Below are 16,234 nucleotides of genomic sequence, written 5' to 3' on the forward strand. Positions count from 1 at the left end.
GTACGCCTTTTCGAGATATCGCCATAAACGTGGACCAGGGGTTACTCTAGAATGTGTTTGTACGATATGGGTATCAAATTAAAGGTATTAATGAGGGTTTTAAAAGGAAGTGGCCCATAGTTGTATATGTGAAGGCGTTTTCGAGATATCGACCAAAATGAGGACCAGGGTGATCCAAAACATCATCTGTCGGGTACCGCTAATTTATTTATATATGTAATACCACGAACAGTATTCCTTCCAAGATTCCAAGGGCTTTTGATTTCGCCCTGCAAAACTTTTTCATTTTCTTCTACTTAATATGGTAGGTGTCACACCCATTTTACCAAGTTTTTTTCTAAAGTTATATTTGCGTCAATAGACCAATACAATTACCATGTTTCATCCCTTTTTTCGTATTTGGTATATAATTATGGAATTTTTTTAATTTTTCGTAATTTTCGATATCGAAAAAGTGGGCGTGGTCTTAGTAGGATTCCGGCCATTTTTTTACACCAATATAAAGTGAGTTCAGATAAGTACGTGAACTGAGTTTAGTAAAGATATATCGATTTTTGCTCAAGTTATCGTGTTAACGGCCGAGCGGGAGGACAGACGGTCGACTGTGTATAAAAACTGGGCGTGGCTTCAACCGATTTCGCCCATTTTCGCAGAAAAGAGTTATCGCCATAGAAGCTATGCTCTAACCAAATTTCACAAGGATTGGTAAATTTTTGTTCGACTTATGGCATTAAAAGTATCCTAGACAAATTAAATGAAAAAGGGCGGAGCCACGCCCATTTTGAAATTTTCTTTTATTTTTGTATTTTGTTGCACAATATCATTACTGGAGTTGAATGTTGACATAATTTACTTATATACTGTAAATATATTAACTTTTATTTTAAAATTTGAATTAAAAAAATTTTTTTTTTCAAAAGTGGGCGTGGTCGTTCTCCGATTTTGCTAATTTATATTAAGCAGACATATAGTAATACAAGTAACGTTCCTGCCAAATTTCATCATGATATCTTCAACGACTGCCAAATTACAGCTTTGAAAACTTCAAAATTACCTTCTTTTAAAAGTGGGCGGTGCCACGCCCATTGTCCAAAATTTTCTTAGTTTTCAGTTCTGCGTCATAAGTTCAACTCACCTACCAAGTTTCATCGCTTAATCCGTATTTGGTAATGAATTATCGCACTTTTTCGATTTTTCCAAATTTTCGATATCGAAAAAGTGGGCGTGGTTATTGTCCGATATCGTTCATTTTAAATAGCGATCTGAGATGAGTGCCCAGGAACCTACCTACCAAATTTCATCAAGATACCTCAAAATTTACTCAAATTATCGTGTTAACGGACAGACGGACGGACGGACGGACGGACATGGCTCAATCGAATTTTTTTTCGATACTGATGATTTTGATATATGGAAGTCTATATCTATCTCGATTCCTTTATACCTGTACAACCAACCGTTATCCAATCAAAGTTAATATACTCTGTGAGCTCTGCTCAACTGAGTATAAAAATTGTTAATTCGGATAAGCCGTTTCTTTGTTATCAAGCTGGACTTTTATTTTGGCCTTAAAAAAGAAAAGTCCGGATTTAACTTTTATTTCTGGACTTTTATTTTTAAAAGTCCGAGTTTAACTAGTTCTATCGGACTCAAAAAAATTAAAATACAGATTTTACTTTTATATGTGGCCTTTTATGGAAAAAGTTCGAAAAATAAAAAGGTTGCATGATTCGACATGATATTGCTGTAGGGATACCTGGAACTCAAACATTTTCACCTAGGACAATTTTTTGACCCGGACTTTTTCGACTCCGAAAAAAAAATTATTATTTTCCGTCCCTGTGTTTCGTTTTTATGTTCTACAAAAATATTTTCTGTTATTCAAATTAATACTATAAATTTTTTTATATTCTTTTGTAATATTTTATTTATTTTGATCATTCCTAATTTTATCCTCTTTACTTACCTCAGTAGTTGGCGTCGACAATTCCACTTGAATGTAGTGCAGCACATATTCACAGAAAGTACACAGCTCTCCATTCTCCACGAGCATTCCAGGATTAGCAGCACCCATCAGCGTATCAATTGGCAAAGTCATTGCATGAATCTCCGCTTGAGTAAATTTCGGCTCATTTGCACCCAATTTACGTATTTTAACATCGATTTTAGCTGGTGGGAAAGTGGGCAGCAATGGTCTAATATCACCTTTGTACGCCTCGCCATTTCCTTTGGGGCAAACGCCGATAAGGAAACATGCACCATTCGAATCCAAATTGTTTACCAATGCATTATAAATAACATCATAATATTGATCGACGATGCTATTGCATTCCTCACGGAAGCCTTTAGTTTGATTGCACAATCCATGCAAAACTTGCTTAAATTCACTTTCAGTTGTATTTGCAATTAATACGTCACGCAAATGTTGTACTAATTGTTCACACAATTTACAGGGAATATCATCACCTAAAGTGGATGCAAGTGCAACAGCATCTTCCGGTTCTTTGGCATCCTCGGCATGCTGATGATAATTAGCAACACACGAAGCAGACATATGGCATATACCATTCGCATTCAAATGCTTCTTCAGGTGTTCATATATGTCATTGAAATAGGTAAGCACAATATTAGAGCAGGCATCAGAGAAGGATGACATTTCACCACATAAATGTAAGATATTTTCAAGCACTTGATCGCGGTTGGACTTATTGAATTTTTCAGTGATGAGTGTGCCCAAATGTTTGCAATTGCCGCAGGTAAGTAAATGTTGTTGAGGTGTAGTGCTTTCGACAATTTCTGGTTTGGTCTCCTCCTTCGTTTCCTTTGACTCAGACGAGTGGTCTTCTTTAAGCGTACCATCCAAAGCTGATTGGAAGGAAGTAATAAGCAATTCGTCGATATGTGCATTATTACAAAGGCCAGCAACTGAACACACTTGCTGCAATAACATGAAAAAAAGAGTACGAAGTTTAGTATGTTTATTTGCAACACCCATAATAATACATTTCTTACATCTGGGTTCATTTGGGATGAGAGTGCCTCAACCAATTCAGGCACAAAATCATCGGCCAATTTGTCACATTCCTTTCTAACAATTTTAATCGGTATAAGATCGCAAGAACCTTCAAATACTTCCTTTAGTTCTTCCATTGTTTCGTTGCTACGCAACTGATCGCGAGCCTGTGTCACCATATCCTTACATATTTTACAAACGGAGTCATCATCTACAGGCACGTTCTGTTTTTCCCAAACAGTTTGAATACAATGGCGCACAGCATGACATCCCTTGGCATTTCTGAAAATAATGAATATCATAGCTTTAGTTAGGTTAGGAAAGGTTGAGTGGTAGCCACCCGATAGGAAAAGCTCACTTAGACTACATGAAGGTCCATTGTCATTGCACATGACTGACCTCGACCTTGCATAAGTCCCCAGGGGGATGGAGTAAACCGAGGCCGAAATACCTTCGCCTAATTCTGATAAAAACTGGACAGTCAATAATGATCGTATTCGATGGCTAGACTTTATCAGCAAGAAAGGTCTTGTGAGAAGTTCAGACGTACCGCATGGACTCCCATTGCACAATAATGAAGGATGAATAAGTCTTTATGAACTCAATGATTTCGGCAGAACGCCTGACATCCATATCGGCCAGAAAGATTTCGCTAGCCTATTTATTTGCTTATTCGATACCAGTCGAACCCCAATAACTTACAGCCCTTCACACCCGGTTCAACTGTACCCATTCGGGCTGAGATCGGCGTGACAATTACCTGCGATATTGCTGTGGCCAGGAACCCAGATGATCCTAAACTGAAATTAGTTTGAGCCACTCTTAGCGAGGGTCATGCACTCCTAGATCACTTTTGACAGCACCACGTCAAGTTTAGAGCCTTTACTTCTGGTTGACTATCCGAGTAGTTGGTAAACTCTCTAATCGTAGTAGTATTGTATAACATCCACTGCATCCTCAACATGCACTTCCGTTTGGAAGACACTACAGTGATTGGGCAACTTAAACTTGCTGCTAACATCGAGCACCTGACAGAGAACTTTGTTGATAATCTTCTCTTCCAACTACCCCACCGTGAAACAGATAGCTGACCCACTGCACCAGCGCTAATCGCTGTATGAACACAAGCCTATTGGTAATCGTCACGTGTCCACTGCGTTCCACCAAACCAACTTCCCATAGATACTGCCTAGTTAAAGCACCCCAGAACTTTCGGATGGCCCCCTACAGCGTTACAAGGTGGCCGAGGCCCTCTTAGCCTTATATTCAACATTAAGTTTTGAAGACAGCTTCCTTTCCAGGATAATTCATAGCCTGAAAGCAAACATCTTATATCTCGTGTAAAAATAACTACTTCCGCTTTTCTAGAGTTAACAGCCAATCCATTTTACTCTGCCAACCAGAGTAGAAGATATAGTACACCCCACTGTGGGGAACTTATCAACCTTTCTATCGATTGTGATGCCACAATTCAACCAGAGCGCTTGTTAGTTCTCAGATACACGTACTGTTAAATAGAAGCACTCCAAAGGATAGTGTTCTCTATGCATTACTTTGGGTGGTGACTGTTAACCCACTAAAAAGACTCCTAGATATGGGGAACCTTAAAGTAATTGCGTAAGAGGTTAATATTTGGATTATTGCAGGGAAAATTTCCCCAAACACTCTGTAACGTAAGGAGATATGTCCAAAAAGTCTCAACAAGTTCGAAGCTCTGCATTCGCGGCGCTCCTGTCACCACTACCAAGAAAGCACTCTACTGAAATGCTGAACAAACCGTTTCTGTTAAATATACTCAGAAACCTGGACAACCTAACACACATCTGATTATAAGGTGCCGCCTTCGAGGGAAATAAGAAGTCACCTTTCGCAAGCAGTATGAAGAAATCCGGCACATTAGAATTCAGCTCTTTGAATCAAATGAAGCGTAAACAGGCCCTCAACCTACCCCCAGCGGGTTAGGGGGTCAGAATATACCCGCGGTAGGTATGCCTGTCGTAAGAGGCGACTAAAATACCAGATTCAAGGGGCTGTATAGCGCAACCCTTTCAGGTTGCCAGCGCAATATATAGTTTCGCCAAACCCAATTGTCAACCTCACATATCCGTGGCGAACCCTGTTTCACTAACAGACAAGTCTCTGGCGACCCCAAGCTACTCATGGAACTAGGGGGTGGGGAGGGAGGGATGGCCTGAAGGTTTAATATGGCCATATAAATCGTTCCCGAGATGGTCGGGCTAGTACCTTAATGGTGCTGTGTTTCCGGAGCGTACCGGATCTGTATCCGGCAAAGGACCATTACATCGATAACACTCCCCAAAGCCTTCGGGGAGAAACCTTATCACTATAACAACAACAACAGTCCCTCAACCTCATCGATGAGTTGGCAAAGTTCCCAGAGTCCACCCGAAACTCGCAGTTGAAGAAAACAGATTTCACAGGAGGGCGCGTATCACTCTGGCACAACTTCGATGGATACTGCAACAGGTGAAACTCTTTCTCATCCATAATCAACCCCGACATAAGCAAGATATGCCCTTCTTGTAATGTGTGCCCATATGACACCAACCATATTTTCAATTGCAATGTAAACCAACGCCTCTAACACGCATACCTCTCTGGTTCAACCCAAATGAAATTGCCAGCTTTTTAGTAATACCATTAGGGGATATCGATGATAATTTGTGAGTTATCGCACCTATTGGTTGGGCGAATCACAGCTGCAAAAAGAAAAAGACACTCAATCCTATGCTGCACTTACCAAAATTTGATTAAGTAGTATTTCTTTCACCAGAAAAGATCGCAACTTTTCGAATTAGAGTAACTGGTATTTGAAAAATTTAGGAAATGGCCACGCAATCTTTTTGGCCACTCGAACCAACTGAAGGATGCAAAATAATTTGCCAGCTTTTCCGGGATTGCTATTTAGCCTTAATTCTTCCTGTTCGTCCAAAGAAAGCTCGTTTCGACCTAAAGCTGGATTTACAGAGAACGCTTTGGTCAGAGTTTCAAGTTTACAGATAAGCTCAATATATGATTTAGTTGCCATTTGTTACACTGAGTTTGAGAATTTAAAGCTAATCATAAACCTCACGCAGACTGAATGTGTCCATAGTGTTTTTCGACTCGATTCCCTACGGCCACGTTTCAGGTGGGTTTGAGAATAGGAAATTTCTCAATTTGAAAACTAGCGAAACTCCCATATGAAATATGAGCTTTTAGTTTAAAAGTATAATAAGAGAAAACAATTAGCTCTCAAATGCTTCCCTCTTAGATCCACAATAGATGAGGATGGTTGGCGCAAGGGTGGCAAAATGGCGGACGAGGCTGTACACGTGTACACCGATGGTTCCAAAGTAGTGGAAGGAGAAGCGTCTGCGATATATTGAGCTGATCGGGAAATAAACAGATTCTACACACTGTAGCGTTTTTCGGGTGGAAGTAATAGCCGTAACCAAAACAGTACAAACACTGGAGGAAAATAACAGCCACATCAGTTTTTATATCGACAGCCAAGCGGCAATTAAGTCAATAATCTCGCATAGTCCAACATCCAAAAGTGTTTAGAGTGTAAGCAATCCCTGGAAAGAATCGGGACATGGAGAAGCATACATCTATGTATATTGGGTGCCAGGGCATATGGGAATAGATTTCAATGAAAAAGCGGATGAACTAGCTGAAAAGGGCGCATGCCTCGAGGCTTGCTCCGTAGAAGTCCCAATTATGTTGGGCAAGATTAAGGTAAGAGAGGTGCACATGATCGATTAAACGGGAAAGACGTTGGGCTGCAAAGTGTCGAAGATCATGTGTAGTTCTTGCAGCCTTAGACTAACAAAGTTACTCCTTAAAATGAGAATGATGCTGACTGAACACTGTCTTTTGGCGTCACTTGCCTTTAAATTGGCTTAGTCAGTGATAATAGATGTTGATGTTGTTGTTGTTGTTGTAGCGATTAGGTTACTCCCCGAAGGCTTTGGGAAGTGTTATCGATGTGATGGTCCTTTGTCGGATACAGATCCGATACGCTCCGGTAACACAGCACCATTAAGGTGCTGGCCCGACCATCTCGGGAACGATTTATATGGCCACATTGAACCTTCAGGCCATCCCTCCCTCCCCACCACCAAGTTCCATGAGGAGCTTGGGGTCGCCAGAGCCTCGTCTGTTAGTCAAACGAGATTCGCCGCTCGAAGGTGAGGTTGACAATTGGGTTGGAGAAGCTATATGTTGCGCTACACAACCCCTTGAATCCAGATGTAAGAAGTGCGGGTTGGTGGAGGAGACGATCGAGCACGTTTTGTGCTCGTGCGATTGTCAGGCTAGGACTCCAGGTATTTAGAGTTATACAGCTGTTAGATTTAGAAGCAGCAAGTGTGATAGGTCCTAGAAAGCTTCTAGTAACATAGGTTCTGGTTTTTGATGGGATTTTTCGGTTTGGTCGTTAAACAAACTTCTGGTAACACTTCAGACTCATTCAGTTTATGTGAGGTCCTCATGAGCCGGCCAGTTCAACTTAGCCTAACCTTTCCAAATTGAAATTGAACAAAACTATTAATTGGGTGGTAAAAAATAATTTGGTATATCAGGAGTTTAAATAACGGTTATCCTCAAAAAATGCTTTGAAATTTATTAATATAAGAAGCACTATGTGATGAACGGAATAAATCAAAAATTTCGGGGTGGGAAATACACAAGGAGAATTCATTACTCACAAAAGTATGTGCTTAACGAATTAAAGTAAATTATCTTCAATGAACAATATTCTATAAAGCTAATTGACTTTCAATAGAATATTTGGATATAACATAAAAATGTTTTCTTATTTATGTTCGAAAAAAATTGTATTAATAGTCGTTTATTCATTGAGTATCAATCACCGTGGTGTGATGGTAGCGTGCTCCGCCTACCACACCGTACGCCCTGGGTTCGCACCCCGGGCAAAAATTTTAGAAATAAGGTTTTTCAATTAGAAGAAAATTTTTCTAAGCGGGGTCGCCCCTCGGCAGTGTTTGGCAAGCGCTCCGGGTGTATTTCTGCCATGAAAAGCTCTCAGTGAAAACTCATCTGCCTTGCAGATGCCGTTCGGAGTCGGCATAAAACATGTAGGTCCCGTCCGGCCAACTTGTAGGGAAAATCAAGAGGAGCACGACGCAAATTGGAAGAGAAGCTCGGCCTTAGATCTCTTCGGAGGTTATCGCGCCTTATATTTATTTATTTTTTTTTTTATCATTAAAAAAGAAAACTATTTTCTATTGTGCGTGTAAGCAACCCCTAAAATTAATAAATAACAAGGAAGTCTAAGTTCGGGTGAAACGGAACAGTACATACCCAGCTGTACACTTGAAATGCTGTTGTTGTTTGTTTTGTGTGCTTAATAGTGTTACAAGGCTACGCAATAATACATATACATATGGTTCTATTCTGAACTAATTTTCGTTTAAAAGAAGCAAAAAGGATACAGAGGCTAACACCAATGACCTTGAGCGGGTAATAATGCAGTTTTCCTTCAGATATGGGGATTTCCCTACTGTTTATTGTTAAATAAGGATATAACAGAACAATAAAAATACGATTGGTACAAAACAATTTTTCGCTAAAATTTAACTTATTATTTTTGTCTACGACCCTTTTTAAAGTCATTTATATAAAAGTGGGCGTGGTTCTTAACCAATCTTATCCATTTTTTACTAAAAATATTTCCTTATTGTTCCGGCCTTGAGCTCGAATCGAACCTTGAATCATTTATCAATAGGCCGATAAAAACAAAAACAATTGTTAATAAACCATGAGCACTTGGGAATGTCAAACAAAGTAATTGACAATAAACAAAAATCCAGCATTATCAGTGATTTGCACCAGATGGTGAAACACTGAATGAATATAGTTGGTAAAAGGAATAGAAGTAGAAAACTTGCCAGTCAAACAAACCACCGCCGTATAGCTAAATGGTTAGCGCAGCATGCCTAAAGCGTACTGATGATGAAGGCTTAGCACCCTTCGAAATGGATCTATCTGCGCAGCTATGGCAGGTTGTCTGACAAATTTTCTACTTACTATTCCAAAAACAAAATACAATTTTTCAAATTTAGAAAAATTAAAAAATAACAATAATTATCATTAGAAAAAAATTATTGTTCTGGCCTTGAGCTCGAATCGAACCTTGAATCAGAAATATTTCCTGCTATAAGGAAAATATGTGTACCCAATTTTGTTAGGTTGGGATTAGGTTAGGTTGCGAGGGCTGAGCTGAACACTATGATAACAGCTCACTACTTAGGCCACCGATGGGCCCATTGTAATACCCAATACGGTCTCAAAGAGGACCCCTACCCTGCCTAAAGCGGGTCAAACCACTTCGTGGAATTTATGTATTTTGCTAGAGCCTTGACTTCATAGCTAGAGACCTCAGCAAGGTCATGTAGAAAAGGTTTACCAAGGATGGCCAACCTACGCCTACCGACGCTGCGACAATAGTCGAAGGACGTTACCCCCATTCCAGCACCATGCGTGCCTATTAAACAATGCCCTGTTAGAACCTTTATCAGGGACGATAGAACTGATTTGTTTAAAATCAGAAGCGCTCTTGTGCGCCCTTGTCATATGAGGGCCAGGTTAGCCTGGATGTCTCATACGATGATATGGCTGACCATAGTCCATTTGCAATTCTTATAGTGCTTGTGTTCATACGATGCCTGAAAGTGGCTATAGGTATACCTACCGAATCATTTCCCGGAAGGATATGGTCGGTGGTGCCTCTTCTGGCCAGCTCGTCTGCTCTGAAGTTGCCTTCAATATCCCTGTGCCCAGGTACCCATATAAGGCTGATACTGAAGTGCTGAGCCATCTCGTTAAGAGATCTGCGGCATTCAGTGACCGACTTTGCGTTGTCGACGAATGAGTCCAGGGCCTTTAATGCGGCCTAGCTGTCTGAGAAAATAAACACCCGTTTACCATTCTTAGGCATCCAATTTTGTTACGATCCGTTAAGTTTGTTCGAGTTATTCGGGAGCCAATCATTGAAAATTGCTCAGACAAAAAATGGGCGGTACCACACACATTTTCAAAAATTTTAGTGTTTTCAATTTAATGCTATAATTCAATTTAGAAAGTAAAATTCTACTGATACAAAGCTCTTTTCCGCTAAGATATAGCTTATTATTTTCGTCTACGACCGACCTTCGTGGCCGACAGGTAAAAGAAATTGCAGCATAGAAAGTAGCTTTTTGGTTTCGAATGGCGGTGAGTTCCTTCCCAATTATAATGGGTGCTTAAGGTTTTGCAGGGAACTCAAATTCAGATATTGCGGCACGAGGCAAATCGTTTTTGACAAAAAAACAAGGATTAAGCGATCGTCAAAACATGGTTCTACCGTCATTTGGCAAACATCTCAAGTACACATTTCGAACATTGTTACTTTAGCCTGTATCTTAAGCTCCACGCACTCCCACTTCTCAACATCACTTTTTTCTTCTACCTAGGCGTTTCCTTCCTTTTCTGGTTACTAAAAGCCACTGGCAACCTATACATATATCGCTAGAGACAGGTGGGCAAATGTGAGCGTGCTGACTGTCAACCGACAAATCACGAATAAATCATTTCTTCGGCCTCGCTCATTAACCCACAAATGTCGAAAAATTAGCAAATATCGCAAAATGAAAGGTAGAACTGCATGATAGAAACCTTTAACCTTGTGCCTAACGAAAAGATGGCGCATGAAGCATTGAAACGCGTTGAAGCAAAGTTAACAAAAACAAAGTTTGCTTATTTAGACGACTAATACGCTCAAACCAGAAAACGAAAAAAATGCCTTTTGTTGATTATGATTAATAAGAAGAAATATGTAAAAAAAGTCGATCTATAGATACGAGCACGAATACAGGAATAAATACTAACACATTTAATCAATTATGTTCAACCATTAGTTATTGTAGTTGAGTAAGAAAAAAAGCTCATTGAATTCTTTAAATGAAATTATGTAAATCCATATCAAAAACGTTTTCGAAAAAATTCGAAAACCGGAAAAATGTTCAAAAAAAGTTTCATTTTTTTATTTAGCACCGTGTCCGCATACAATTTTAATGGTATGGCGCATTCCATGCCAACTCATTCTAAAGTTGAATATTAAAGTATTCTCAATTAAATTTTAAGTCTACGCTGTACAGTGGCTTAGGTTGTAGCGGTAAGCGAAAAAAGTCAAGATCAAAGCCAAACTTTAATATATTTGGATAAATCTTAAAACCAAAGAGATTTTCGAGCACTGATTAAAAAATTCAAAACGGCGGATCTTGTATGGCGGCAGAGTTTCCAAAAAAAAGAAGCCGTTTTAACTAAAAGTTCCTATGTGAGCTGTTTTGCGATCGCTCATCACGTATCAAAAGATTTTTTTTAAGTTCAGTTGACGAATGAAATGTATATATGTATATGTATCTAAAATAAAAGTCTCAGTTGTTCGCTGATCAGTATATGAAACGGTTTTGGAATTCTTAAATCTATTTCTTTTTCCGCTTTTGAACCATTGTGCGCCAACATGACATGATATTGAGTTAATGTTCTAAGAATTAAGCAATTTCGTGATACATCAAAATGTGAATTGTAACATTTTTTCTAAGCATCTTCCATTAAAAGTAAACATTTTTCAACATTCAACACAAGGTTTTGGAACTCAAAAATTGCCCATTTTTACATATTGCCCCTGTTGTTGTTGTATTAACGATAAAGACTGTTGCTGTTGTAGCGATAAGGTTGCTCCCCGAAGGCTTTGGGGAGTGTTATCGATGTGATTTATGTGGCCACATTAAACCTTCAGGCCATACCCCCCTCCCCCTCCTCATGGAACTTGGGGTCGCCAGAGCCTCGGCTGTTGGTGAAACAGGACTCGCCGCGGATAGGTGAGGTTGACTATTGGGTTCGGAGAAGCTATATATTGCGCTGGCAACCTGAAGGGTTGCGTTAAACACCTTGACTCTGGTATTTTAGTCGCCTCTTACGACAGGCATACCTACCGCGGGTATAGTCTGATCCCCTAACCCGCTGGGGTCGATAAAGACACTCACCGAAGGCTTTGGGGAGTGTTATGTTGTTGTAGCAGGGGAGTGTTATCGATGTTGATGTACTTTGCCTGATATAAATCCGGTACGTTCCGGCAACAAAGCCCGTTAAGGTACCAGCCCGACCATCTCGGGAACGATTTATATGACCACATTAAACCTTCTAGGCCATTCCGCATCCCCACCACCTACTTCCATGAGGAACCAGAGCCAGAGCCTCGGCTGCTAAATATGTGTATGATACATTCATGTTTGTAACAGCATTCCCCTCGCGTAGAGGAGGTTGACAATTGGGTTGAAAAAGCTTTGAAGCTATAAAGCTTTGTATTTCGCTTATCAACGCCTTGACCACTTGCACAACGCCAAGTTTTACTTTCGACTCAAGAGTTAGATTGTCATAATCAAACAATTTGACAAATTTAAAAATTAACTCTCGAGGTTAAAAGTTCTGCAAGTGGACCCAAGTGGAATATCACCCTATCTCGCCTGTCATTTCCAAAACGCCGTATCAGCTCAAAATCTGTGGAATTCATGTTGAGATTGGGCTTTTTGAGAAAAAAATGCTGCGTTGTTCAAACAAACTCCTTTATATGGCGTTTTTTTTTTTTTAAATAGTTGAGGTAGGACATTTTTGAAATGACAGCCGCAGCAAGGCGATATTCTACTCAGCAGTCGATATAAGAAACTAGCTTTACCCGGCGTACGTTGTAACGCCCGAGATCGAATGAATGTTGCGTTATTTTTTCTGTTTTGTTTGTTGATAATTTAGTTTATTGTTCTATAAATTGAATTGAATTTTGTACGCAAATTTTGTGAAATTTTCGTTTAAAACATTTTATTATTATATCTTATTGTAATGCAAGTGGGTACACAATATTTTTGGTTTTTTTCGTTCGGTGCAAAGATAAACAAATTTTTTGGCGTTCCAACTCTAGAGCAAGCAACATATAGCTGGCCATGGGAAAAGCACGGACTCTCTAAATTTAATCCTGCAACATTAAGCGATTATCCTTGTGCTTATTGTAACTTCAGAGATTCGATTACTCGATGCGAACCCATTATTGAACCTGAAGATGCTTACCACCCTTCCTCAAAATAGTTTACGAAGTTGTAAGTAATGCTAGTAACAGCGGCAATAAACGATACAACTCCAGTTATCGCTTTGACTTTGCGAAGGCCAATTTCAAAAAATTAAATCATGATCTATCTCGAATAGTGTGGCCAATATTTAATCCTGAAGTGGAGCAAAGCGTTTCTCACTTTTACCATACCATTTACTGTCTTTTTGAAAAATACGTACCTAAGCGGATTTGTGAACATTCCGATACAAGCCAAGTATGGATCACTAAAGAGCTGAACATTTTAAAGAATAAAAAGTCTCGATCTTTTAAGTTGTTCAAAAAGACGGGTTTACATGACCATTACTTACAGTACTCGATTCTACGCTGCAAGTATTTTCAATTGAACAAAAAGTTTTACAAAGCTTATCTTTGTAAAATGAAAAGAAATATAACTTGCAACCCGAAGGCATTTTACGGATTCGTAAACTCTAAACGCAGGGTGAAAGGGTTTCCATCATCCATGAAATTCCAAGATAATATTTCCAGCGATGATGAAGAGATCGCCGGCTTCTTTGCGGAATTTTTCAAATCAAATTACTCTATTGAGACAAACGTTTCGCCTAATGAATACCCATACCATATCGATACATGTTATTCAATCAGAGCTCCATTTATATATTCAGAAGATGTATTATCTTATTTAAAAACTTTAAAAAAAGTATCATATACATACGGCCCTGATAGGACCCCGATACACTTTTTTAGAAAATGTGCTGCAAACATCTATCAGCCGCTAACAGATTTATTTAATTTATCTTTATTTTGGCGTTTTCCCAACAATGTGGAAGGAATCTTTTCTTATCCCGCTTCATAAAAATGGAAGCAGGTCTTCAATAGAAAACTACCGGGGCATATCAAAGTTATCCGCTATCCCAAAGTTATTTGAGGCTATTGTTACCCACCACCTAACATTCTCTATTTCCCCCATAATTGCAAGCTCGCAACATGGATTCTGTAAGGGCAAATCACCTATCACCAATTTACTTGAATTTACCTCCACGTTTCTAATGGATTTAGAAAAGGCCTTCACACTGATGTAATTTACATCGATCTCAGTAAAGCTTTCGACAAAGTATCACACCCATTACTTATTCATAAGCTCGGTCAACTCGGTTTTCAACCCCGTCTTATATGTTGGATTTCTTCGTGTCTTGGTAATCGTACACAAAAAGTAATCTTTAAAAATACACTTTCTGGGGTCATCAATATTTCTTCTGGTGTTCCTCAGGGCAGCCATCTTGGTCCGATTCTGTTCTTGTTGTTCATAAACGATATATCTAATACAATTAAATACTCAAAAATCTTGATGTACGCAGACGATGTAAAACTTTTCAAATCATGTGCCTCGGTTGAGGAACATTCCTAGCATCAAATGGATTTAAATCACTTGGTTACCTGGTGCAATGTAAATTATATGCCGCTCAATCTCAAAAAATGTAAATTCATGTGCTTTTCTCGGAGAATTTCGCCACCAGCTTCATATACAATTAACAACTATAGTCTAGAAACTGTAAATAATTTGATTGACTTGGGAGTATTGATGAATTCCATACTTAGTTTCAATCTTCATATTAATACTACAGTGAATAAAGGCAAAGGTGTTTTTGCATTTGTTAAACGGTGGTCAAAAGAATTTAACGACGCTTACACAACTAAAGCACTTTTTACAACATTAGTTAGGCCAATATTAGAATACGACCCAATAATTTGGAATCCGCGTTATCAAGTCCATGGAGACAGTCTCGTATCAATACAAAAACAATTTTTACTATTTGCCTTAAGAAATTTTCAATGGGACTCTTTAACTAATCTTCCACCTTATACTAACGATTAAAGCTTATCAATCTTCCAACTCTTGCTAGTCGAAGGGAAATGCTTGGTGTAATATTTATGACAAAACTTTTAAATGGATCCATTTCGAGCACATTCCTTCTGAATGAAGTGAACTTTTGCGTTCCCTCTCGGACATCGAGACACTTCAAACCTCTTTTGCTGAAACAATGTAGAACGAATTTCGAACAAAATGAACCTTTTCGGCGTTTATGCCAAGATTATCACTCTCACTGAAACACATTTGATAGCTCGGACACCCTTTTTTCTATAAAAAGGATTGTTCTCACCTCTCTTAATAATTAATGTATAATACGTTTGCTTCTGTTCTCTTTACGTAGTAGGCTTGGCTGATGAAATCTCTTCTGTAGCCGAGCAGTCTCAGATCGCGACGCTTGACAAACCGTTGCCCATCAAAGACTCGACCAAAACAAAAAACACAAAAAAAGTTATAAATCGTTCGCGTGAACAGGATTAGCCTGGTTTCATTGGGCCACTTGAGGGCAGCGCGCTACCACAACGTCCATTCAAAAAAAAAAAAAAGCAAGGCGTACAGGAAACTGTAAGAGCTTAAAATTGAATGGCAAATCTGTAGGAATCATTGGGATCCGTGGTATGAGCACATCTTCACCTTTGCTTTTACCTCTGATGATTGTTGCTTCGATTACATTCGGCATTAATTTCTTAACGCAAAGTCTGGTTCCATTGCACAATTTTGGTGGGTCTAAATCTCGAAGAAGCATGATTGGTGAGCCAATTTTCAAAGTCAATATATGCTCAGAAATTCCAGGTGGTTCTAAAGAGTTTAGAAATTCAATTTGATAATTCGCAATTTGATCTTCATCTGTAATTGTGTCGATCGATTTATATTTCGTCACTTCACCAGGAATTTGGTTTTGAATGCGATCATTGATTTTGTGTACATGATAATTTTTGAGAGGTAAGTTTGCTCGTTCGCATAGCCAAAAAAAACCATTTAAATTTAAAATTCTTAACTCTGAAATATGAAAAACCTTCGTCTTGATCGAAGGAACGTATAGCCAAAATTTGGTTATGATTGAAGTGTGGGAAATACGTTTCCATAGGGAACACACACACAGAATTTTATATTTATAGAAGATGTAGATAGACTGAAGATACCAAATTTTTTTAACGGCGGCAGATTACTAAACGTCCAAAAGGAATAACAGCCAAACTCAACAATGCAGTAAAACTTTAGGTAT

The 16,234-nt window shown here is 39.0% G+C and overlaps 1 protein-coding gene across 2 annotated transcripts in view; it reads right to left on the reverse strand.

The window, feature by feature from the left end:
• The window catches only part of Sap-r (Saposin-related), a 33,011-nt gene that overhangs the window by 10,760 nt on the left and 6,017 nt on the right, over positions 1-16,234 (reverse strand). For both annotated transcript variants that reach the window (XM_067760915.1, XM_067760914.1), the window contains exons 3-4: positions 3,013-3,295; positions 1,967-2,938 (exon numbers count right to left, since the gene is read on the reverse strand). In XM_067760915.1, coding sequence (XP_067617016.1) covers positions 1,967-2,938; positions 3,013-3,295 — 1,255 coding nt within the window. The remainder of the gene's footprint in view (positions 1-1,966; positions 2,939-3,012; positions 3,296-16,234) is intronic.

The sequence above is a fragment of the Eurosta solidaginis genome, chromosome 1 (genome assembly GCF_040869045.1).
Source record: "Eurosta solidaginis isolate ZX-2024a chromosome 1, ASM4086904v1, whole genome shotgun sequence".
NCBI classification, from domain to species: domain Eukaryota; kingdom Metazoa; phylum Arthropoda; class Insecta; order Diptera; family Tephritidae; genus Eurosta; species Eurosta solidaginis.